At 35.3% G+C, this 21,130-nt stretch overlaps 1 protein-coding gene across 10 annotated transcripts in view; it reads left to right on the top strand.

The window, feature by feature from the left end:
* Window positions 1–21,130, top strand: part of rut (adenylate cyclase rutabaga) — a 599,728-nt gene that overhangs the window by 406,046 nt on the left and 172,552 nt on the right. For all 10 annotated transcript variants that reach the window (XM_074173689.1, XM_074173685.1, XM_074173688.1 and 7 more), the window contains exon 6: window positions 8,135–8,246. In XM_074173689.1, coding sequence (XP_074029790.1) covers window positions 8,135–8,246 — 112 coding nt within the window. The remainder of the gene's footprint in view (window positions 1–8,134; window positions 8,247–21,130) is intronic.

Here is a 21,130-nt window from a genome sequence, read left to right as displayed (position 1 = left end):
AATTGCCAAAAGTCTCGTCGAAAGACAGTATTTTTGTTCTGGCGAGGAAAAATATTCTCGCCTTGTTGGGTAATGAATATTCTTCATTCAAAAGTCAATTCCTGAATGAACTTCAAGTATCATCTTCTTCCTGTTGTTTACTTATAAATGCGAAAGTCACTCAACACTCACTCATTCATCTCTGTTTCTCCGTACTAGTAAATCCTGGGAAGCTAAAATTTGGTACCTATATAGGTCGGTCGGTAGCCGGTCAGTTCGACGTGGGTGCTTTGTTCACTCACTCGAATTGGCCGCCGTGTTGGCTCAAGCCCCAGGCTGAATGATCGATTTTCACTTGCTATCGTCCAACTCGTATTAGGAATCACACGTTTAAAAAAATCTATTTAAAATCTGTTTTTCCGTTAATCAGCTGTCGAACCCCATACGAACGACAACTCTCAAAAGTTGGGAAACTTGTGCGAGCTAAGAACTAACGTGCGAGCTAAGAAATAACTTTCAACGTGTTATTCCTAACACGGTTGCAGAATCATCCCAGATTCAACCAGATAAATTCTCTCGAGAAAAATATCTGGTCGAGGTGGGAATCGAACCCACTTCCTTCCGATCGTGAGTCGGACGCACTACCACCTCAGCCAATTCCACAACAAGGTTGGTTAAAAGGAAAGACCTTGTTAATCCTTAGCTCGCACGAGTTTCGACTTCTGAGGGTTGTCGTTCGTAGGGGTGCGATAGCTGGTTAACGGAAAAACATATTTTTTCAGATTTCTTTGGTCTTAGATAAGCACTAAGAAAGAATGTAGGTTCGTTTTATGTTGTAGAAAGGATTTTCAAGTAATCCAACTGGGGCGTGAGCCGCGTGAGGAAAGGAGATTTCATAAAATAAAGTTATCTTTTCGTCACTGTTTTTCCATACCGGTATATTTTCTGAGGCTGAAGTATTGTATGTAGGTTCGTTTCATACTGTAGTTGAGCAGTAAAAAAGGATTTTTGAATATTCCACGGGAGGGGAAAGGCGCGTTCATAAAATAAAGTCGTCGCTGTTTTTCCATAACGGTATATTTTCGAAGGCTGAAATTCTGTATATAGGTTCGTTTTATGTTGTAGATGTGCAATAAGGAAGGATGATGTTCCTGGATTCGATTCCTAAATGTTCTGCCAGTGATATATTTCTCAAATAAAGTTTGTGGAGATCAAATCGTTAGGTGTAGTCTATGAGGTTATCTTAATCTTGCATTAGTGACAGGTTATTTCGATATTACAGTTTCGTAACTCAAACAAAATTTTGTTTTCTAATCATATCATTCTTCCAACATGGAAAGAATGTACAGTTGGATGATCGATCAAATGAACTAGCCCGTTCACATCAATGATGTGACAAGTATTCTATTTGTTTTTAGGTAACCGGAAAAATTTATGTATTTTGTATGTATTTATTGCGTCATTGGAGATTCACTAATCTATGGATGAGTTGAAAGAGCATTTTGTTAATAATAACTATGCTGGACAATCTAATAATTTATCAAAACTGGTCAGACTCAAGTTAACGGTATATAATTCTCTAAACTCATATCCGTATAATCACTCCCCTTCTACCGATCTTTCGGAGACTTCAACTACGCCATCAAGATATTTCTTTTTCTGTATGGTTCTTGAACTGTTGAAGAATTTACAAAACTAATTTGTCTCTAACACAAGAATCACTTCGGTTGTGTCGTGTTTTCTTTTAAATATATATTTTTGTAAAAAATCAGTTCTTCATTATGACACAATACTTTTATTCCTGTTTTGCTTTTAATTTTTGAGACCTGTTTATAAATCGACTGTACTCTACTTGATTCTACTATATCTTGTCTATTTTGCTCTGTTTGTAATCAGCTTTTTAACACACTACGTGTCACTGATTCGTTAGAACAAGCTACCCGCTCACCCACGAATCTTAAATATTTCGACTTTAACTGAAACACGATTTCGAAAATCGTCTAGAAACTTATTGCTGCAAAACAGTTACGGATTACGATCAGAATGATCAAAAATTGTACAAGGTCAACTGACAACTTCTAACTTCTTACAGTACTCAAAATGACAACTTGTCAAATCTCAATATACAGATTGATCATGAAAAATGTTTGAAACACTACGGTTAAAAACCGCGAAACTGGCGATAATTTTCAGTTTGAAGATGGATTTCAAGATAGCTGTATGTCATCAAAAATTTCGCAAATATTGGGTCCATCCACTGACTAGCCGAAGATTTAAGGTTTCTTCCATAAAACGTATCAAGATTTAAGAAAACATTCTGAGAAATTTTCCAACTACTATCAGATGTCAGTAGCCAGTTTTGATCATATTTTGCATATTGTACGTCCACACATTACCTATATGAATACAACATTTCGCTTATGTATTTTACCAGAAGAGCGGCAATTCATGATGGTGTGCCGAATAATGACAAAACAGCCCCGGTTGTGATCCAATATGATTTCTATGAACAACAAATTTTGGAGTGGGTTTTTTCCCGCTATCCATTCTGTAATAAGTCTCTGTTTCAAAATCAGTCGCGGGAAAAAACCATCACTGCGGCCTAAGCCTAAGAATAGTTTCTAAACATTGTTGAGTTTTTTCGTGAATATTCAATATTTGGGAATTTACTTTCAACAATTGTCTCAAGAGTTGAGATAACACTAAAAAGTACAATGGGAAACCAACACATCACCGTCTGATCGACTAATCGCTGATTTATCTTCTTTTCCCATTGTGTTTTCATAATCGTAATCCTGTTTATCTAGGATTGAACAGTGGGTGGGATGTTTATCTATCGGTTGATTTGGATCGCATAAAAGCTGTCTGTTGGAGAACATAGTGGACAAAAACTTGAGGAATTGTAGTTTCTCGGATAATCGTCAATTTGTTATCCCACAGACAGGAGATTTTTCAGTTGCGGCAACAAGTTTCGAACAACAGCGGCAACTTTCGACCGACTAGATTATTTTAATCACCGAAACTAAGTTTCCAGCATGCGGCTAACGTGATGAAGTGTTTTATGTGTTTCCAAAACAGATTCATATATCTCGGTACTCGGGACCGGTATACATCATTCATTATCATTTATCATTTGGAGAATGAGTATTTTTTTTGAGACATTGATGATGATGAATTTGAGAGATCAAACAACTCACCTGTAAGAATGAATAATCACAAACGTTGAATGAACTTCAAACTTTTTTGAGTCTTTTTTTATTTCCTGTGTACTTAGATATCAGCCACCATTCGAAAATTGGGTGATGGTATTTGAGACATAGGAATGTTGGCTTTCACGACTGTCGTCATTGTTTTGATTGATTTCTGGGTTTTGCCGTGGTCTTCTTCGGTCACAATCTCCGAACGTTTCAACTGCAACTGCGGCAGTCATCTTCAGTGGCGTGGTCGAAGTACTCTTCTTGACATATCAACAGAGAAAGGTATCTGAGATCACTCGTTCTTCCATATAGTTTTCCAAATAGTCAGGAGATGATCCAAGTAAGCAGTTTTTCCAAACTAGACGCGCGTTTTAATAACTAAGTTAATAACTAAGGATGACAGTGTTTCATGTAAGTGAAATATCACTTCTTCATTTACTATATTGTGTAGGAATCCTATGAATAGTATCTGATTCAATTCTATATGTTTGGAATACAAACTGAATATAGAAAAGTATTTTTTGTATAAGTCAGTGTTTATATTAAAGTATTTGTTCAAAAGTATTTTTCTTTCGTGTTTATTCAATGTTTATATGAAAGTAGCTGTGTCTGAAAGTTAATTTTTTGCATGATCTACACATTTTTGTATAGAATTACTCTTTTTTTTAAATAAGTTGCTTCCTTCCTTTCTTTGGAATATTCCAACAGTTATTTTGCATAGAGATGGAGAATTAGAAAACCAAAACCTTTCTTCCCCAAAAAATCAGCCTTTCCTAAAAATACCCTTTCAATTTAACAAATGTTATCTAACTACTGTAATGAATAATGAAAAAGCAGAAAAAATATATTTGTCAACGGTAGATCAACTAAAGCTAATTCAGAATACTTTTACGTAGTGTATAAGGGCAGCAAGCTAACACTTCAGAGTAGTTTTTAACTTGAGATTTAGTAATGATAGCACAAATCTTATTGATGTGGTTTCCAATATTCAATATACTTTCAGTATAAAGGCCAGTGGTTATACATAATTTCGGTTCTGCTAACAGATTTTGTTTATTTGTGGTAAGTTTGTTAAATGGTCATACATTGCCTGCTTATCTGATTCACGTTGGAAAATAATACAAATTACCATTGAATAGCGAAATAGGTTTTCAATTCATTTTCAAATACATGGATTTTGCCATTCATGAAATGAATTGATTGATTGATTGAATGAATAAACCAGACCTCAGAACTTACTGCTACTCGTCCTCGTAGCTTTTGATGCTTTTCTAGAATGGTTTTCGGCAGTTTCAAGCACGTCTCTGTATTTTCAGTCTCTTCGGAAATTTAATTTTGTGTCGAAATGAAATTGAAATACTTAGTAAAGTTGATCGAATTTAGCACTACATAACCTTGCGTAAAACTCTCCCGATACCTCAACAACAAGATTTTGGTGGCTGAATTTCTCGATATCGAAGAAACATTTGACAATGCTCTATCTCAATATACCGGATCAGCCCTTGCTGAAAAAAATGACTCGCTGGATCTATGCTTTGCTTGTGAACAGAACACCAACTACACCTCTTCAAAATGATGCCATAAGGTTCAGGGTTACCAGGAGCTTCCATCAGGGTAGGTAGAGGGTAGATGAATAAGCTGTTTATTGTTCGCTACCAAAGAGAGAAAGAGCAGATTTCTTAAAGGCCCTCTGGTAGTTCCCTTCACCATGAATAGTAATTTAGATGAATTGACTCCACTTTCATTCAATGATGAATTTACTCCGGTCGGTAGCCAGGTGGTGCGACGTGGGTGCTTTGTTCACTTACTCGAATTGACTGCCGTGTTGGTCGGTGGTTCAAGCCCTAGTCTGAACGATCGATTTTCACTTGCTATCGTCCAACCCGTGTTAGGAATCACACGTTTAAAGGTAAGACCTCGTTAATCCTTAGATCGCACAAGTTTCGACTTCTGAGAGTTGTCGTTCATAGGGGTGCGACAGCTGGTTAACGGAAAAACAGATTTTTTTTTAACAAAAAAACTTACTTGGAATGCTCACTTGCAAAATGTTCACAAAGCTAACTTGCTTCCCTTATCTTTATATCGAAGGATTTGTCTTGGGCTTTAGGGCTCTAAAGAATTCTTTGGATATATAACCGTGATTCCTAACCGTGTTAGGAATCACACGTTAAAAGGTAAGACCTCATTAATCCTTAGCTCGCACAAGTTTCGACTTTTGAGGGTTGTCGTTCGTAGGGGTGCGACAGCTGGTTAACGGAAAAACAGATTTTAAACAGATTTTTAAACAGATGTGATGCTTGCCAGATCGATGATCGCATATGGAACAATTCTTTGTTGACTGAAATCTCATAGTAAACGGCTAACCGCCAGTGGCTGTCCTCAGGGTGGTGTATCTAGTATTCTATTTTTGTGATGACTTCTGATGGATAAAATTTGCTTCATGTCCTCGACAGGAGACAAGTAGGTCTGCAAGCTCATGCGAAAAAACTTATCATCCTGGCAAAGACCACACCGAGAAAGGTAACCTACAATATTATCTAACAAACGCTGGCACCAGAGGAAGCACATGTCTGTAAACCCCAACAAAATCAGGCTAGTTGCTTTCACCAAGAAGATGAATATGGTTGATTCAACTTCACATTTCTTCAATGCTGGACCACTCACTTGGAAAAGGTATACACGGAACGAACTTACTATCCCCAAGGATACTTTAAAGGATTTGTCTAGGGTCTTAGGGCTCAAACAAATTCATTGGATATGTGGTGTGTGGCCGTAAACTTACAGCAAACTGCTCAAACGAAGCTCTCTGATATAAAGAAACAAGGTTTTCTGGCTATCTCGGGTGTCAGTAGTTATAAAATTCATTCTAGATCTACCCTCTCTTTATATTTTTTTTAGAGAGAAATGTGCATATTGACAATGGCACAGAACAAACTTATGCGGAGCGTAGCAGACTACTTCCTGAAACTGAAAGTCAAAGCATTCTGGAAATAATATAATCTACAAAATGGCTCCAATTGTCACCTTCGTTCTGCCCCACGATACGTACACCCTGAAAGTCGAGATGGGGGAATATTGGCATATAGGTATAGATACCTGCATAGTAAATTAGCGAATGGCCGAAAGCAAATTGTGTCAATATAAGCTTAGTCGACCACTTCATATTTAATTCCACGTCTACACTCAATATGAGCCGAATATCACGACGAGGGTAGAACTGGTTTCTTTTTGGGGCCTTCTTCTGGATGGAATCCAGCAACTTCAAAGTATGTTTGGGGAAAGAGCTCCATACATGAGAATAATACTTCAAAAAAGGTCTGATCTGAGCTTTATAAAGAATCAAAAGTTGCTAAGGTTTGTACAGTTTTCTAGTTCGGAACAGTGTTCCAAGCTTTTAAGAAGCATCCTTTGCAATTCCAGCGACATGATTGTGCCAAGACATATTGGTGTTCATTTTAACCCCCAACAAACCTATCGAAGCAGAAAGCAGTGTTGTCTGACCCGAAATTATTTTATCCGGTTCGGACACAATTATCTTCTTGGAGAAAAACGATGCCTGGGTTTTTGTGGCATTGAATGGAACCTGGTTACTTTCACCACAGTTCAAAATCACTTCCCTCATTGAGTTATGCAACCTCCTGGTGCCGGTAAAGATGTGTCTCTGTAGCCGATGTCTTGGAATCCAAATGGAATGACGAGACAAATGTGCTGTTGTCAATTGATAGTGAAATTAATCGAGAGGTATCCATCGACGGTCACTTGTAGAGAGTTCTTTCAGGAAGCTGAAGAGCCACACACAAAAATGATCAGACAAACTATGGCATCGAAGTTTCGCCAGGAAACAAGCGCAACACCTCTCGATTCTCCATGTTTCTGGATTCCAAATATGGGTAACATACGATAGAAGGTCACCTGTTGATCTTTGTTTCCGAAAGCCATATTGATGATCTCTTAAGATGGTGAAGCTTTCCAAATATTAGGGGATATGGTGGTTTACGACTTTCTCTATGATTTTTGATCAAAGCGACTAGTCTGTAGTTATTCGGAAGAATTTTCCTGTCATTTTTGGGATTAGGGTGAACGCGAGCTATCTTCCAACAAAAACTAAAATCCCCTTTCTTGTGATACAGGTAGAAAAGTCTGCAAAATACTGATTTGCGTACTTTTTAAATACGGTGACGGGCACTTCATCAAAACCAGATGCTTTGTTGATATTGAACTGTTTCAAAATTTGCCCGACTGGACGCTGTCGAAAAGTAATTTTCGGCGTTGTAGATTCTAGTGTGGGAATAGTGGGTTGTGCCTTTCCTAGATCTTGACAGTGTATTGATGGCAGGCAGTCACAGAAGTTATTAATATCTAGGAAAGGTTTAAAAGGTGAGTAAATATGGAAAAAGAGAATGAGAAAAATAATAATGATAATAATAGTAAAAGAACTCAAGAATGGCTGGACCAAATTTATGATTTTTGTATTTTTGGATTTGTTTTGATCGGGAATAGGATAATAAGTATTGAAATATGATAATTAATGAATGAAAATAATATTAGAATAATAATAACAAAAGAACTCAATATAACGCAACTGACAGCTCACATGTATATCACAGAGTGCTCTACTGAAGAGTGCACTTCTACTACCAATACCATTTATTATATCATACGTAATACTTTTGTATCAATTTTAAAATCCAAAATCTGCTTATTGATGAACTGTTAGAGGAAACGACGTTCACCGGATTGGCTAGTTTCACAATAAAACGTGTTACTTTGCTAATATGATAATATCAGAGCTACCCCTTATAAACAATTTGGGATGCGGCAATTATTTTCTTTCCCGAGAAATCGGCGACAATTATGCGGCAATTGAAGAAATACGTTTCATCAAGAAGTTAACCAAAAAAAAATAATACTGTGATTGGCTGAGTTATAATTTTTCTCAATTTTATTTTTTGTTCCAGTATCCTGTTTGCCGACATCGTTGGATTTACAGTACTGGCATCGCAATGTACTGCCCAGGAATTGGTGAGACTGCTCAATGAACTTTTTGGTCGTTTCGATCAGCTGGCTAATGTAAGTTAAGCAATAATTCATTAATGAAATATTTCTCTCTAATGTGCTTCAGGAATGGTTTATTGTCTAGGAGTTGTACTTTGGGTCCTTACCCAATCAGGTCTCACTAACAACTGTCTTATTATAATATATGATAACGTAGTCAAAAGTCGAAAAATTTTCTGCCGCGGTAGAGAGAGAGAGGGGTAGAGTCCTTGACCACCACAGGTCGTTATAATAATAATAATAATAATAAATGACTTTATTGACAGCTGAAATAAAATGATACAATATGGAGACAAACAAAATACAAATTTGTCAATAGGATACAAGATTGAACAGAGTTCATTCTTCCTCTTGCACCTTACTAAAAAAAATTAAAAAGATGAAGAACAAAAAAAAAATAATAATAAATAACAAAGGACCTAAAATAAAATTTGAATTGTGATAGCGGGTACAACATTCAGTTCATGAGGCGGATATCGATACAAACATAAGGATACTACAAATATTTTAGCTATGGCCTACAAGAGCCAATGTGTCATAGAATATATTCGGGTATTATTGATTTTTCAGAAGGTGTTTTTTCAGGCAGTACCTGAAACTGAAAACAGATTTCGACCGAAAGGAAGGTGGTAGGTTGTTATAGAATTCAGCTATCGTATATGTAAATGACCCTTTGAATAGTTCTATGGAGTGTCTAACAACATGGATCATTTTGTGCCTGATGTTCACATTATGAATATCAGTTCGATAAGTTATTTTGTTATAAAGGTAGGGAGATGTTCTATTGACAATAACTTTATGAAATAATGTCGAAGAATGAAGAGTCCGCCTATCGTACATTTTCAGCCACCTAGCTTTTTTGAGTGTATGAGAAATCGGTTCTCTTTTCTTGATACCGTATGAAAATCTCAAACAAGAGTTTTGAACTCTTTGAATTCGTTGTTGCTCATTTTTATTCAGAAAATAATGATACACTACGTCACAATGATTGAAAATAGATAATATCAACGAATCACAAATGAGTAATTTGGTTTTTAGGCTCAAGACATGCCTATGAGGGTATAATACTTTCATTTTCCCAAATGCTCTCTGAATCAATGTTGAAGTATGTTTTTTAAATTTGAATTCATCATCGATACAAACTCTTAGATTTTTAACCTGATTTACAACCGGTAAAACAGTGTCATCAATTTTTATGATTAGATCTCTAAGTTTTGACCTTGCGACTTTCCTTCCAAATACAATCATATAGCATTTGGAATTATTAACTTCCAGGGCATGTTTCATCGATACATTAACGAATTGATTCAAATCGTCATTAATGATATTTTCGCTTTGCTGTACAGAGTCAGGAGTAAAAGAATAATACAACTGTGTATCATCGGCATACATATGATATTTGAGTTTTTTCAAACAGGTTGTCAAATGGGAGGTGTAAATTATGTAGAGGATAGGTCCAAGGATTGAACCCTGTGGGACACCTGAAGAAGTATTTTTGAAATCTGACATGTGGTTCTCCACTCTAACAATTTGTTGTCTATGTGAAAGATATGAATCGAAAAATTTCAAAGTGCTTTGACAAAGTCCATTATAATGTGATATAGATCGAAGTAGTTGATGATTCAATGTATCAAAAGCTTTGCTAAAGTCGATCAATAGTAGGACAGTGATTTCGTCTCTATCCGATGCTGCGACGATATCATCTAATATATTCAATAAAGCTGTAGCACAGCTATAGTTTGGTCTGAAACCAGATTGCATAATTGGAAGTACATTGTTGTTGTGAAGGTGGTTTCTCAGCTGTTGAGCAATAGCCTTTTCCAAAATTTTAGAAAGAAATGGAAGAAGACTTATAGGACGCAAGTCTTTGAATTCCTTAGGTTCTTTAATTTTTGGTATTGGTACCACGATAGACTGCTTCCACATACTTGGGAAAACTTTCTTCACCAAGCAAAAGTTTATAATATGTAAAATAACGGGCACTATAGGTGGACAACAGAGATTTAAGAGAGAATTATCGAGATCATCTATTCCTTTTTATTCAATTGAGTTTGTTGCAACTTGTTGAAAGATCCTTGGTTCTGTGAAAAGAAAAATCTGAACCAACATTATTGAAGTATATTTATATTTCCTAACTAATAGCTACATTTAACGCTTTGATTATGAATAAAATAAAAATAGGGGATCTAGGCAATAAGGCGAAAATTGTTGTACAGGATCCTTTTTCAATTAGGAGATGAGCTAATATGAAATGAACTTGTGCTATATTTATGGGAATTTAAATAATACGTGATGGAATGTTTCGTAGATTCTCACCTGATAACACTCCGAAGTTATGTTGAACGGTAATCGTCATATATCTTATAAGATTTTTCACAAAGTAGTGTATGATTAATAAAGTCGAGAGTCCCTTTGTAATCGACAAATGAGGCAATTTTTTCATTCTAAAAGTTGGACTTGTATTGCACATCAAAGAGTGGACACATTATCTATACATATACGCGTTCCTCTGTTTCCTTTCCGGGATTTGTTGTTTGCTAGGATATCAATAAAATTTTGACCGCAGACGCGTTTTATCTTTTTGATGAGTTTTTTTTTAATTTTTCCTTGCTGTCTATAAATTTGTTTTTCCAATCAGATGAATTTTTTTTTATTTTGCACAATATAATATTTTTTAAACGGTTTTATTCAGCTTGCCCTGTTTGTTTAGGTCATATTCAGTAATTAAAAGGTGTATTTTTTCACAACTACCTCAATATGGGTATCAACTGACAGGGTTCGACTAGTAGAATAGTAGTACACTTTGAAAAAGATGCAAATTCAAGATGGCCAGAGATTCAAAATGACGGATTACATATTATTTCACAACTACCTCAATATGGATTCCAACTGATAGAGCTTTACTAATACTATAGTAGTACACTATGAAAAAGATTCAAATCCAATATAATCTTCACAAAGAATTTTGTCAACTCAGAATCGAGATTCAAGCATAGATTCCCCACCCAAGTCAAAATTTTGTATCGTATCGAGGACTGTGTGGCGTCAGGGTGGCTAAAAATGAAACGTCGTTAGCGATACACCACCCAAGTTAAGGTAAAAGGTTAAAACGTGCCGAAAACTGTATGGCATTAGGGGGGAATGGTCTGGTCTGGGAATGCCATGAAGAACTGAGTGAACTTGCAAACAGGAACAAATTACCTTTGTACTGGGTGCCAGGCCATTCAGGAATCACAGGTAATGATAAAGCTGATGGATGCGCTAGACGCGGATCATCAACTTCATATATAGGTCCTGAACCAGCTCTGGGGGTACCAAAATCATTGGTACGAAACCAGATTAGGACGTGGATCAATAAGGAGCACACAGAGTACTGGACACAAGTACCTGGCAACAAACACAGTACAACCTTCATTAGGGAACCGTCCGAGAAAAGAACCGAAGAACTACTTCACTATAGTAGGGATCGGCTCAGAATAATACAGGGTTACTAACCGGTCATTGTCCGCTTAGAGGACACCTGTATAAAATGGGGCTGTACAACGGAGACCTCAGCTGCAGATTATGCAACGAAGGGATAGAAACAGCTCTACACATCTTATGCGAATGTGAGGCACTGAATCACAGGAGGCAGGCAATATATGGACGTACGGAATTACGCTCAGAAGAATATGACGAATATCCAACCCGGAACCTGCACAAACTAGTACAGGGAACGTGACTAATGGAATGGGTGTCATGAGAAGATGGTAGAATAAAGCAATAAGCCCAAGAGGCTTTCTGAAGACTTGGACTGAATGGACAAGGTACAAAAAAAAGGAGATAAAAATCAGAAACTAAAAACTTGAAAATGAAATAAGTGAAAAAAAAGTATGTTGAACGGTTATATGAAAGATAATAATAATGTTGATAATGTACTAAAAGCTGAAAAATAATTCGGAAAGTCCTAGGTAGCAGTCTTCACACCACTCTACTCAGCAATCTATGGTATGGATCAGATAAAAAAAATCGTTGTGCGTTGCGTTACCTGATCAAATACGTAAATACTATGCCCAACGATTTTATTATTTCTTTATCTAATCAATACCGTAGATTGCTGAGGAGAGTGATGTGATGACTGCTACCTAGGACCTTCCCAATTATTTTTTACACCATTATTTTTTTTTTCAATAAAAGTGTTCAACACGATTTTTTCTCTTGTTTCACTTGTAAATTCAGACAATAATAATATTCATTGCACCAAGGTTGTTTCGCCTTGGTCTTATAATGCTCCCTTCGAATAAGAAAAAGTTATTTACGTATAATTCAATGTTCATATCCCTGAAAGTGGTTGTATGAGTTGGAGTTTTCCTTCAAGTTCCTTGAATGAAATTCTGTCAATCATCTGAACATCTTTGTTTATATTGAGGATATTTACTTTTCTCCTTTCTTCGGAAGTTTTCCTTTTTTTGGATAATTTTGGAAAAATATAAAGGCAAAAAGATTACTTTTTTTCAAAAACTTGTCTCTGCTGAAAAATATTTTTTCAAAAATCAAATACTCTCATAACAAAATATTGTTTCGAACTCACTATATGACAATTTTTTCTTCTAAGCGTGGGTTATGAATTTCAAAAACAAGTAAATAAGTAGTGAAGTTATTCAGATTCAATAATTTTGTTTATTGACCATTTCGCTGTCATCACTTTCCATTCTTCGAATTGTTCGTGTTATTCCATACGAACTTTTATTCGCTTTTTTATAAGGAATGTCACCATAATAATTTCTTACTTCTGAATATGATCGTTCAGGACCGGGTTCTGAACAGCTAAATTCAAATGTTGTTATCATAATTCCGCCGAATACCACTGATAAAATCTATGATACATGAAAACAGTATTATCTCATCATAGAAGCAACTTTTTGGGTCTATGATTGTATCTAGAACTCTTCTCAGTAATATCATTTTCACGAAACAGTTATAAGTGAATGTAATGAAAATATTATTGATATCTGATTTTTAAATGAATACTGATATAATCATATTTTATTTTCTACTCATTTGGTTCTAGATATGTTTTCCATACACATTTACTACCTTTAATAATTATAATATTTTGTTGTTATTGTATTATTGGGAATACAGAGGCGAGAAACGTATCTGCTAGAATTACACGCTAATGTTGACAATAACATGTAGAGTGACGTCATACTGTCCAATATATACATGGAGGGTCTAATTTAGTTCAATACAGTTTCTGTGCTGTTTGTTTGAAGGTGGTTAACAATGTTTCATGGCGAATCTCATTAGTTCTGACTTCCATCGTCTAATACGATATAAAATGATTTGAAATCCCTGAAAGAATCGATAAAATTAACATGAATAGCTGAAAATAACAATTATATTAGGCAAAAAACCCTGAAATGAAATCACAGTGAAATAAAATACAAGCAAAAATTGAAAATTGTTGCGTCAGGAAGGTGTCTAGTTCTGTATTCCCAGGAGAGATATATTTAGATAAATAACTCTTTATTTAGGCTAAACCCTCATTTGGATTTGTTGATCGTGGTTTTCATGTATTTATTTATGCATCTACACATACGGTACATACGGTAAGACATATAAAGTATCATCGCCTCTGATAATGTCTACCGCAGTTGTTGGACAAAACGTCAAGCATAAAATCTGCAGACTACGGCCAACAATCCAGAAAAGTAGTTTTGTTACACATCTAGTGCATGTCTTTAATGTCTCCCACCCTTTTATTTTTTGAACGGGTTAGCTCCAAAAATTGAAATTTGGGATAATGAAATAAATACATAAATACTCTATTTTGAAGTGAAATTGACAGATGAAACTTTCAAAATGGCGACTGGGCGCCATCTGGGAGATTAAATCAAATAGAAAGGGGGGTTTTATGACACATCTTTTTGAAGCTCCTAAAGAATACTTCACAACCCTAGAATATAAAGTTAATATCTTCAACTACTACAAAACGATGGAACATTTAATAATTTCCTGAATACATTGACATTTAACTTCATAATATGAGGTAATAAGCTTGAGGTCAGTTCAGAAGATGCTCGAAATGGTTGCCTGGAACTTCTTGACATATGAACAGTTTATCCGATATTTCACGCCGAACATTTTCGAACACAGTAACGTCAATATCTCTACATATATTTATTATTCTCTGCCGTATATCCAATATTGAAGCAAGTTCGATTTCGTACACCTTTTTCTTCAAATAGCCCCATAAAAAAGTCCAAAGGTTTTAAATCTGGCGAGTGGGCTGGCCATTCTGTAGGACCTCGACGGCCATTCCAACGACCGGAAAAAGTTATATCCAAATAGTTTCTTACTTGTTTGGAGTAATGTGGTGGTGCTCCATCTTGTTGGAATACAATATGCATATCGAATTTATTAGGATTCGCTTCGACGATTTCAGTGGTGAGAGGATCAACAGTAGTTTCCAGCATATTCAAATACAATTCTCCTGTTAAATTTTGATCAATAAATAGAGGACCTACATTATGGTATCCCAATATTCCTGCCCAAACGTTATTTTGTTTTGTATATTGGGAAAACTGAAAACTAAATGAGAATATTCTTACTGAACAATGATATTCATTGTCGTACTGACATTTTTTGTCGTTTTCATAAACAAAAAATAACTTAAGAAACCTTATCGCGTTATTGGATTTGCCATATGGCAGATAAAAAGGAATATTTCTAGAAATATCGATATTATTGTGTTTGTCTTCAGGAAATTATTAAATAATCCACCATTTTGTAGTAGGTGAAGATATTGACTTCATATTCTAGGGTTGAGTATTTGTCACTAGCCTCAAAATGGTGTGTCACAAGACCCCCTTTTCCATTTAATTTCTTTTTTTCCAGAGGTTTCATTTGTCAATTTCACTTCAAAATGAAGTATTCATGCATTAATTCCATTATCCCAAATTTAAATTTTTTTAGTTGACCCGTTCAAAAAATAAAAGGGGGGGACATTGAAGAAATGCACTCTATGTGTTGAACTCCGAGATTTCAAACTATTTCATACTTTTGTATTTGAAAGTTCGATCTTCCACCAAATGTTGAATTCATACATAGGCGAATATAATTAATTTAATAATGAATACCTCAAAAATTACATTCCAATAATCATTCAATAAGAGTTCAATGAAAAATTTGGTGATCAATGCAAAGCAGTGGGATGTTGTCAGGGCTATCTTAGTGCCACGGTAGTTGCAAACCTGTTATATGGAAATTTAGTCTTGTTGGGTTGAAAATGAAAAGTATATATTCTCACTATTATTTTTGAAGTTACGAGATCCGGAATAACACGTCATTTTGAAAAAATATTTGCATTATATACATAATATTACTGGAGTTGTGGAATTAGCCGCGGTGGTAGTGCGCCCGACTCACGATCGAAAGACCGTTGGTTCGATTCCCGCCTTGACCAGATATTTTTCTCGAGAGAATTTATCTGGTTGAAGCTGGAATGATTCTGCAACCGTGTTAGGAATCACACGTTAAAAGGTAAGATCTCGTTAGTCCTTAGCTCGCACAAGTTTCTCAACTTCTGAAAGTTGTCGTTCGTATGGGGGCGACAGCTGATTAACGGAAAAACAGATTTTAAACAGATTACTGGAGTTCTATCCCAACACCAAACCGTTATTTCTAGCACCTCGACACGTAATTCAATCACTCAGATTGAACTACAATTAATACGGATAGTTCAAAAAAATTACAGTTGACTTTTGAGTTTGATCTTCCTCTTGAAGATGATTACTTGGTGATTGAAACAGTAATATGAAGCTCTCTATTACAATTTTTATTTTTTTACAGATTGTAGAAGATGAATATACTTGAAAAAGTCGATAAAAACATCAAGTATCTTTGGAGTAGTAATGAATATTACTGGAGTTTTTTACCAACACCAAACCGTTATTTTAACACACGTGTTTCGATCACCAAGTGATCATCTTCAAGAGGAAGATCAGATTGATCTTGAAGATAAAAAACTTCAGTAATATTCTTCAAGTATCTATTGCTGACAAGAGCGCACTTGCTTTCTTTTGATTTTATTCCCGAATATCAACAGTCGATACAATATTCATCTTCAGCGATATCAAGAGAGTAGAATATGACGCTACGAAAACCCAGGCCTCAGTTTTCTGTGATAGGATGCATATGGCGTAACCAGACATCATAACACCAGGGCACACAATTCCTCTTCGATTAACTTGTTATGTGTTAAGTTGGATACCAGATTGTCTTCGCACAAACACGTTGCCAGAATAGCAAAGGCAGTTTTTCAGAAATTTGGAACCCCATTTATAAATAGAATGCTTCATTAAACTCAAATTTGACCAATTATATAGAGCTTCATCGTTAAGCATACCACGAGTAATATATATTCTATCCCGATAAAGAACATACACCTTATGTCACCAAACATTACAAGCCACCTTGATCGGGATTTGTCATTATTGTACATACACGGAAAGTTTACGACTAGCTCAACTAACTTGATTCTATTTAGAGCGATATATGTGTAAAGTACACGTCAGCTGCCCTTTGATTCGAGGTTCAACTCAACACACCCCAAAATACACTTTTTAAAATCGCTTCCAGATACAGAATGGTTTCTTTGTGTCTTCACGTTGATGATTCTTCCAAATGAATAAAATCCTCAGCATCCCAATGTAAATCAATACTTTCGAACAGGCACTATAAGTTTTTGTTTAGTAAACGCAGCTTCACTGCTAAACTTTGTCTATTCATGAGCTAATATCATTATGTTGTCACATATATTTGCTGATGTTGTGTGACTTTAGTGTTATTACCAAACTTCTATTTTTGGGTCCATTTTTATTGAAAAAGATAGCCTAACCCACAGTATCCGTACAAATCACACAAACCACGTTTAACATCAAATGAAATATTGTTATAAAGAACACGTCAATTTTTATTTCTAGGGGGAATAATTCAGATATGGAAATCATACTCGAAACTTCACCCCTCTGCGGTTAGCAACTACCCCCTATTTTTTCAATGGCATGGGGGGTCGAGTGATACATCATTTGAGAGGTCTCTGGCCCTCTATTACCTGTGTAATTTTTTTCAAAATTGGTTCATTCGTTATTGAGAAAATAAATGTAGGAATTTGTAGGCTTTCAAAATCCGAAAAACACTAGTAGCTGATACACCAGACGCTCTATCTACTTGTCTGATAGATTGTCGATTATTCATTTGTAAATGTCCTGAAACTGCAACTTCAACTCCGTCATTCCTGACAGGACGGGATACTTCATGTTTTCTGTTGTGAACAGAACCTGCAGTACGAAACTTATTCATTCACTGTTTAACGTATTGATGGTTCACGTTGTGGTCTGGATGATTCATATTATAAATTCTTGCAACAGCTTTATTACATTCATTATTTCGATAATAGGTTGCAACAATTTCTATTCTTTCTTCAGTAGAATAAACCAGGTTGGAACACAGTGAACAAGGGTGACTGAATAATAATTCGTGAAAAAGTGACAGTGGACAACTTCCCACTTTTTGTATTGTGACTAGATTTAACAAAAACTACCAGTGCAGAAAAAACTAAGTGTCGTCCATTTCAAAACGTTTACTACTAATTAAATGAATTCTACGAATCTAGAAGACCTGCGACAGAGAATTGTTCGGGAATGCCGATTGCCGACCCGGACATTTCGAATAATGTACGGAACGCTTTTGAGAGTAGACACGTCCATTTCTGACTTATAAGGGGGGTCAAGTTTTCGTTGGAACGCCCTGTATAGGTTACATATCATTTGCGGCTTCGCTATTCTCGTTTCCAACTGAATGGATGATATTTTCATTCGATCACTTTACTTCATTACTGTCGACGTATACCAACCCTTTTCTTTTCATCACTGTCAGAACAAGAATGGAAAATGAGAAGTAAAATTCGAAACTATTTGTATTTCATTGTTTGATAAAGCACTCCCTTCATCTTGGTATAAGTAACTCGTCAATGAAGTTCCATTTCCGGAACCCCAACAATGCGGATGAAATCTGAATACGATATACCATCTCGATATAAAGGCATTCCTGTGAAAATACTTTCAATAGCATTACGTCATGCACCATTCCGTAAATATACAACAAAAACATCAATTTGATAAAGCTTCACATTCGGAAATCGTATTTGATTTTTTCTTAACTTTCATTCCAAAGTTTGGAAATGTTACATTTCAATGTTTCCTATCACGCTAACCTAGCATTCATTTCTGGGTCAATAAAGAACAAATTAATCCCAGTTTAACCTTCCAACTTTGATAGCTCTGCGCTGAAACCATTCAAATACACCTCTTTCAAGTAGAATTATTTTCTAAAATTAGATTGATCTACGGTAAACATGCTTCATTTTCTACTCATACCGACTTATACGCTGAAATGTTTGCAGAGTTGGATCAGACTCAGAGTTTTTTCATTGAATGGCAGTGTGGATTTTGTTTTTGAATTGATACCGAGGCTTTTTTTCTGATTGATGAAAATCCATAGTACTAGTTCATGAGGCGTTTTAATGTGAATTAATTCAGTTATATTTCATATATATTCAGTTACAATTTGTTTCTCTTGTTGCTGTTGGTGTCAAGTCAAGTCTTTCAAAGTGAATTTCAACATAGTCTAATTCAAGGCTGCTCAACCTTTTTAACAGTCGGGCTAACGGTGGATTCAGACTTTACGACGGGCCACTGAAAATTCCTATTTCAGTTACTCTCAGGACATGCGCAATAAAAACCCAATATTAAGGAATAAAATAAAATTTTTGTTTATTAGGTAATATTATATTCAGGTAATTCAGGTAATTTACAGAAAAAATTTTACAAAAAGGGAAAAAAAGAAGAATGAGGTAATAAACCACTGTGAGTCACCTAAGCAAGCTTGTGATGTGATTCTCACAGCGGTATTACGATATATATATAATATTTATATAGTACAGTATTCAAACGTCTAATTTAACTTCTATAACATGTATTACATAGAATGGCGAGATATAGTTAGTAGCAACCCTGTGCAGGTCTAGAGGATTTGTTACAAAATCTACGTTGTTTAGGTCAATATGTATTTAGAAATAGGTCTTTTATTTTTTCATGATTTTGTTCTATAAAGCACTTTAGTTCTTTTTTCAACTTATAGTTCTTAGTGATATTTTTTATATGTGGAGGCAACATATTAAAGAGTTTGGGACCGTAGTAACTCATAAATCTTTGAGTATGATTTTTTTTACATAATGGTACCACTGTGTTTCGCTTGACTTTAGCACGAGTATTGTGAAAGTGTGGTAAAGCTGGTAATTGAGATTTCATCATCCATAGTAAGCAATGGTAGGTATATAGTTTTCTTACATCAAATAATCCTGTCTCCCTATAAATTGCTTCCGTGGAGTACCTCTTGTTTTTCTTAAGTAATATTTTTAATAACGTATTTTGCATGACCTGTAGGTTATGTAGATAAGTTTTGCTCAAGCCTCCCCATGCTGTAATGCAGTATCTAATAATTGATTCTGCTAAGGAATCGTATATTATTAATAAAAGTTTATTATTTAGTACATTCCTCAGTTGGTAGAATTTATACATGAGCTTTCTAAGTCTTTTAACGGTATAGTCAATGTGTCTATCCCAACGCAAATATTGATCCAGCATTACACCAAGATACTTTATGTAGCATGTTTTTTGTATGGTAGGACAGGAGCAACCAGGAAAATGATCACACTGGAATTTATGAATCACAATTTTATCACGGACTGGTTGGTCTTTTGAAGTTGTAGTGAATGCCACAAATTTAGTTTTACTGATATTCAGACTGAGACGGCTAGCATTTAGCCAGCAATATAGAATTTTTAAACTATTTTCTGCTGTTTCATAGACTGCATCCCATGTGTCACCAACAAAAAGTAGTGCCGTGTCATCAGCATAAGAAGTTATTTGTGCTTCAATATTTTCAATTTTAAATATGTTATTGATGTATATTAAAAAAAGTATGGGTCCAATCACTGTTCCCTGAGGGACGCCAATGGTAACGGGTAGTGGATTACTAAATGCGTCGTTAATTTTTACTATTTGGTTTCTACCTGAAAGATAATTTGAGAATAACTTTAATGCGATACCTCGAACTCCTATTTCTTCTAATCTATCTAACAAAATGTTGTGGTTGACAGTATCGAAAGCTTTCGCGAGGTCTAAAAATACTGCGATACTCTTTTTGTTCTGGTTACAACTTTCTATTATATCACCAACCAAGAGGTTAACGGCGTTTTCAGTAGATAAGTTCTCGCGAAACCCGAATTGTCCTGAAGATACAATATTATGTTTTTCAATAAACTGTATAAGTCTACTTTTTAAACATTTTTCAAAAATTTTAGCGAAATTATTTATAATAGTTATTGGCCTATAGTTAGTTGCAAGTTTTTTGTCACCACTTTTGAAAATTGGTACAGTAGTGGATTGTTTAAACAAATCAGGAATTGAACCTTCCATGAAACATAAGTTAATTATGTGGCAAAGCGGATCTAAGAAGAAAGTGTGAAATTGTTTTATCACGTCAACTGTAATTCCATCAGGTCCAGCAGAAGTGTTGGTTTTTAAGCTAGATACAGTTATAGTAATTTCATTTTTTGTTACCGGATGAAGAAATAATGATGTTTTCAAGTGAGGTTTATTTCTGTTGGAAATTTCGGGGGGTTTGGATGTATCAATGTGACTGGCCATAGCGGTTCCAATGTTTGCAAAAAAATTGTTGAAGTAATCAGCCTTTTGGGTATCAGATGTGAATTTTTTCCCCTTGTCATTTACAATATCATATTTCCTATTTTTGGATAAATTGTCTACATTATTGCTAATTTGATTAATTTG

Source organism: Leptinotarsa decemlineata, unplaced genomic scaffold, assembly GCF_025532065.1.
Source record: "Leptinotarsa decemlineata unplaced genomic scaffold, Ldec_3_MD MMD2_tig00000251_RagTag_RagTag, whole genome shotgun sequence".
In the NCBI taxonomy this organism is placed as follows: domain Eukaryota; kingdom Metazoa; phylum Arthropoda; class Insecta; order Coleoptera; family Chrysomelidae; genus Leptinotarsa; species Leptinotarsa decemlineata.
Note: the sequence above shows the minus strand (reverse complement) of the source record. Positions and strands in the feature narration are given on the sequence as shown.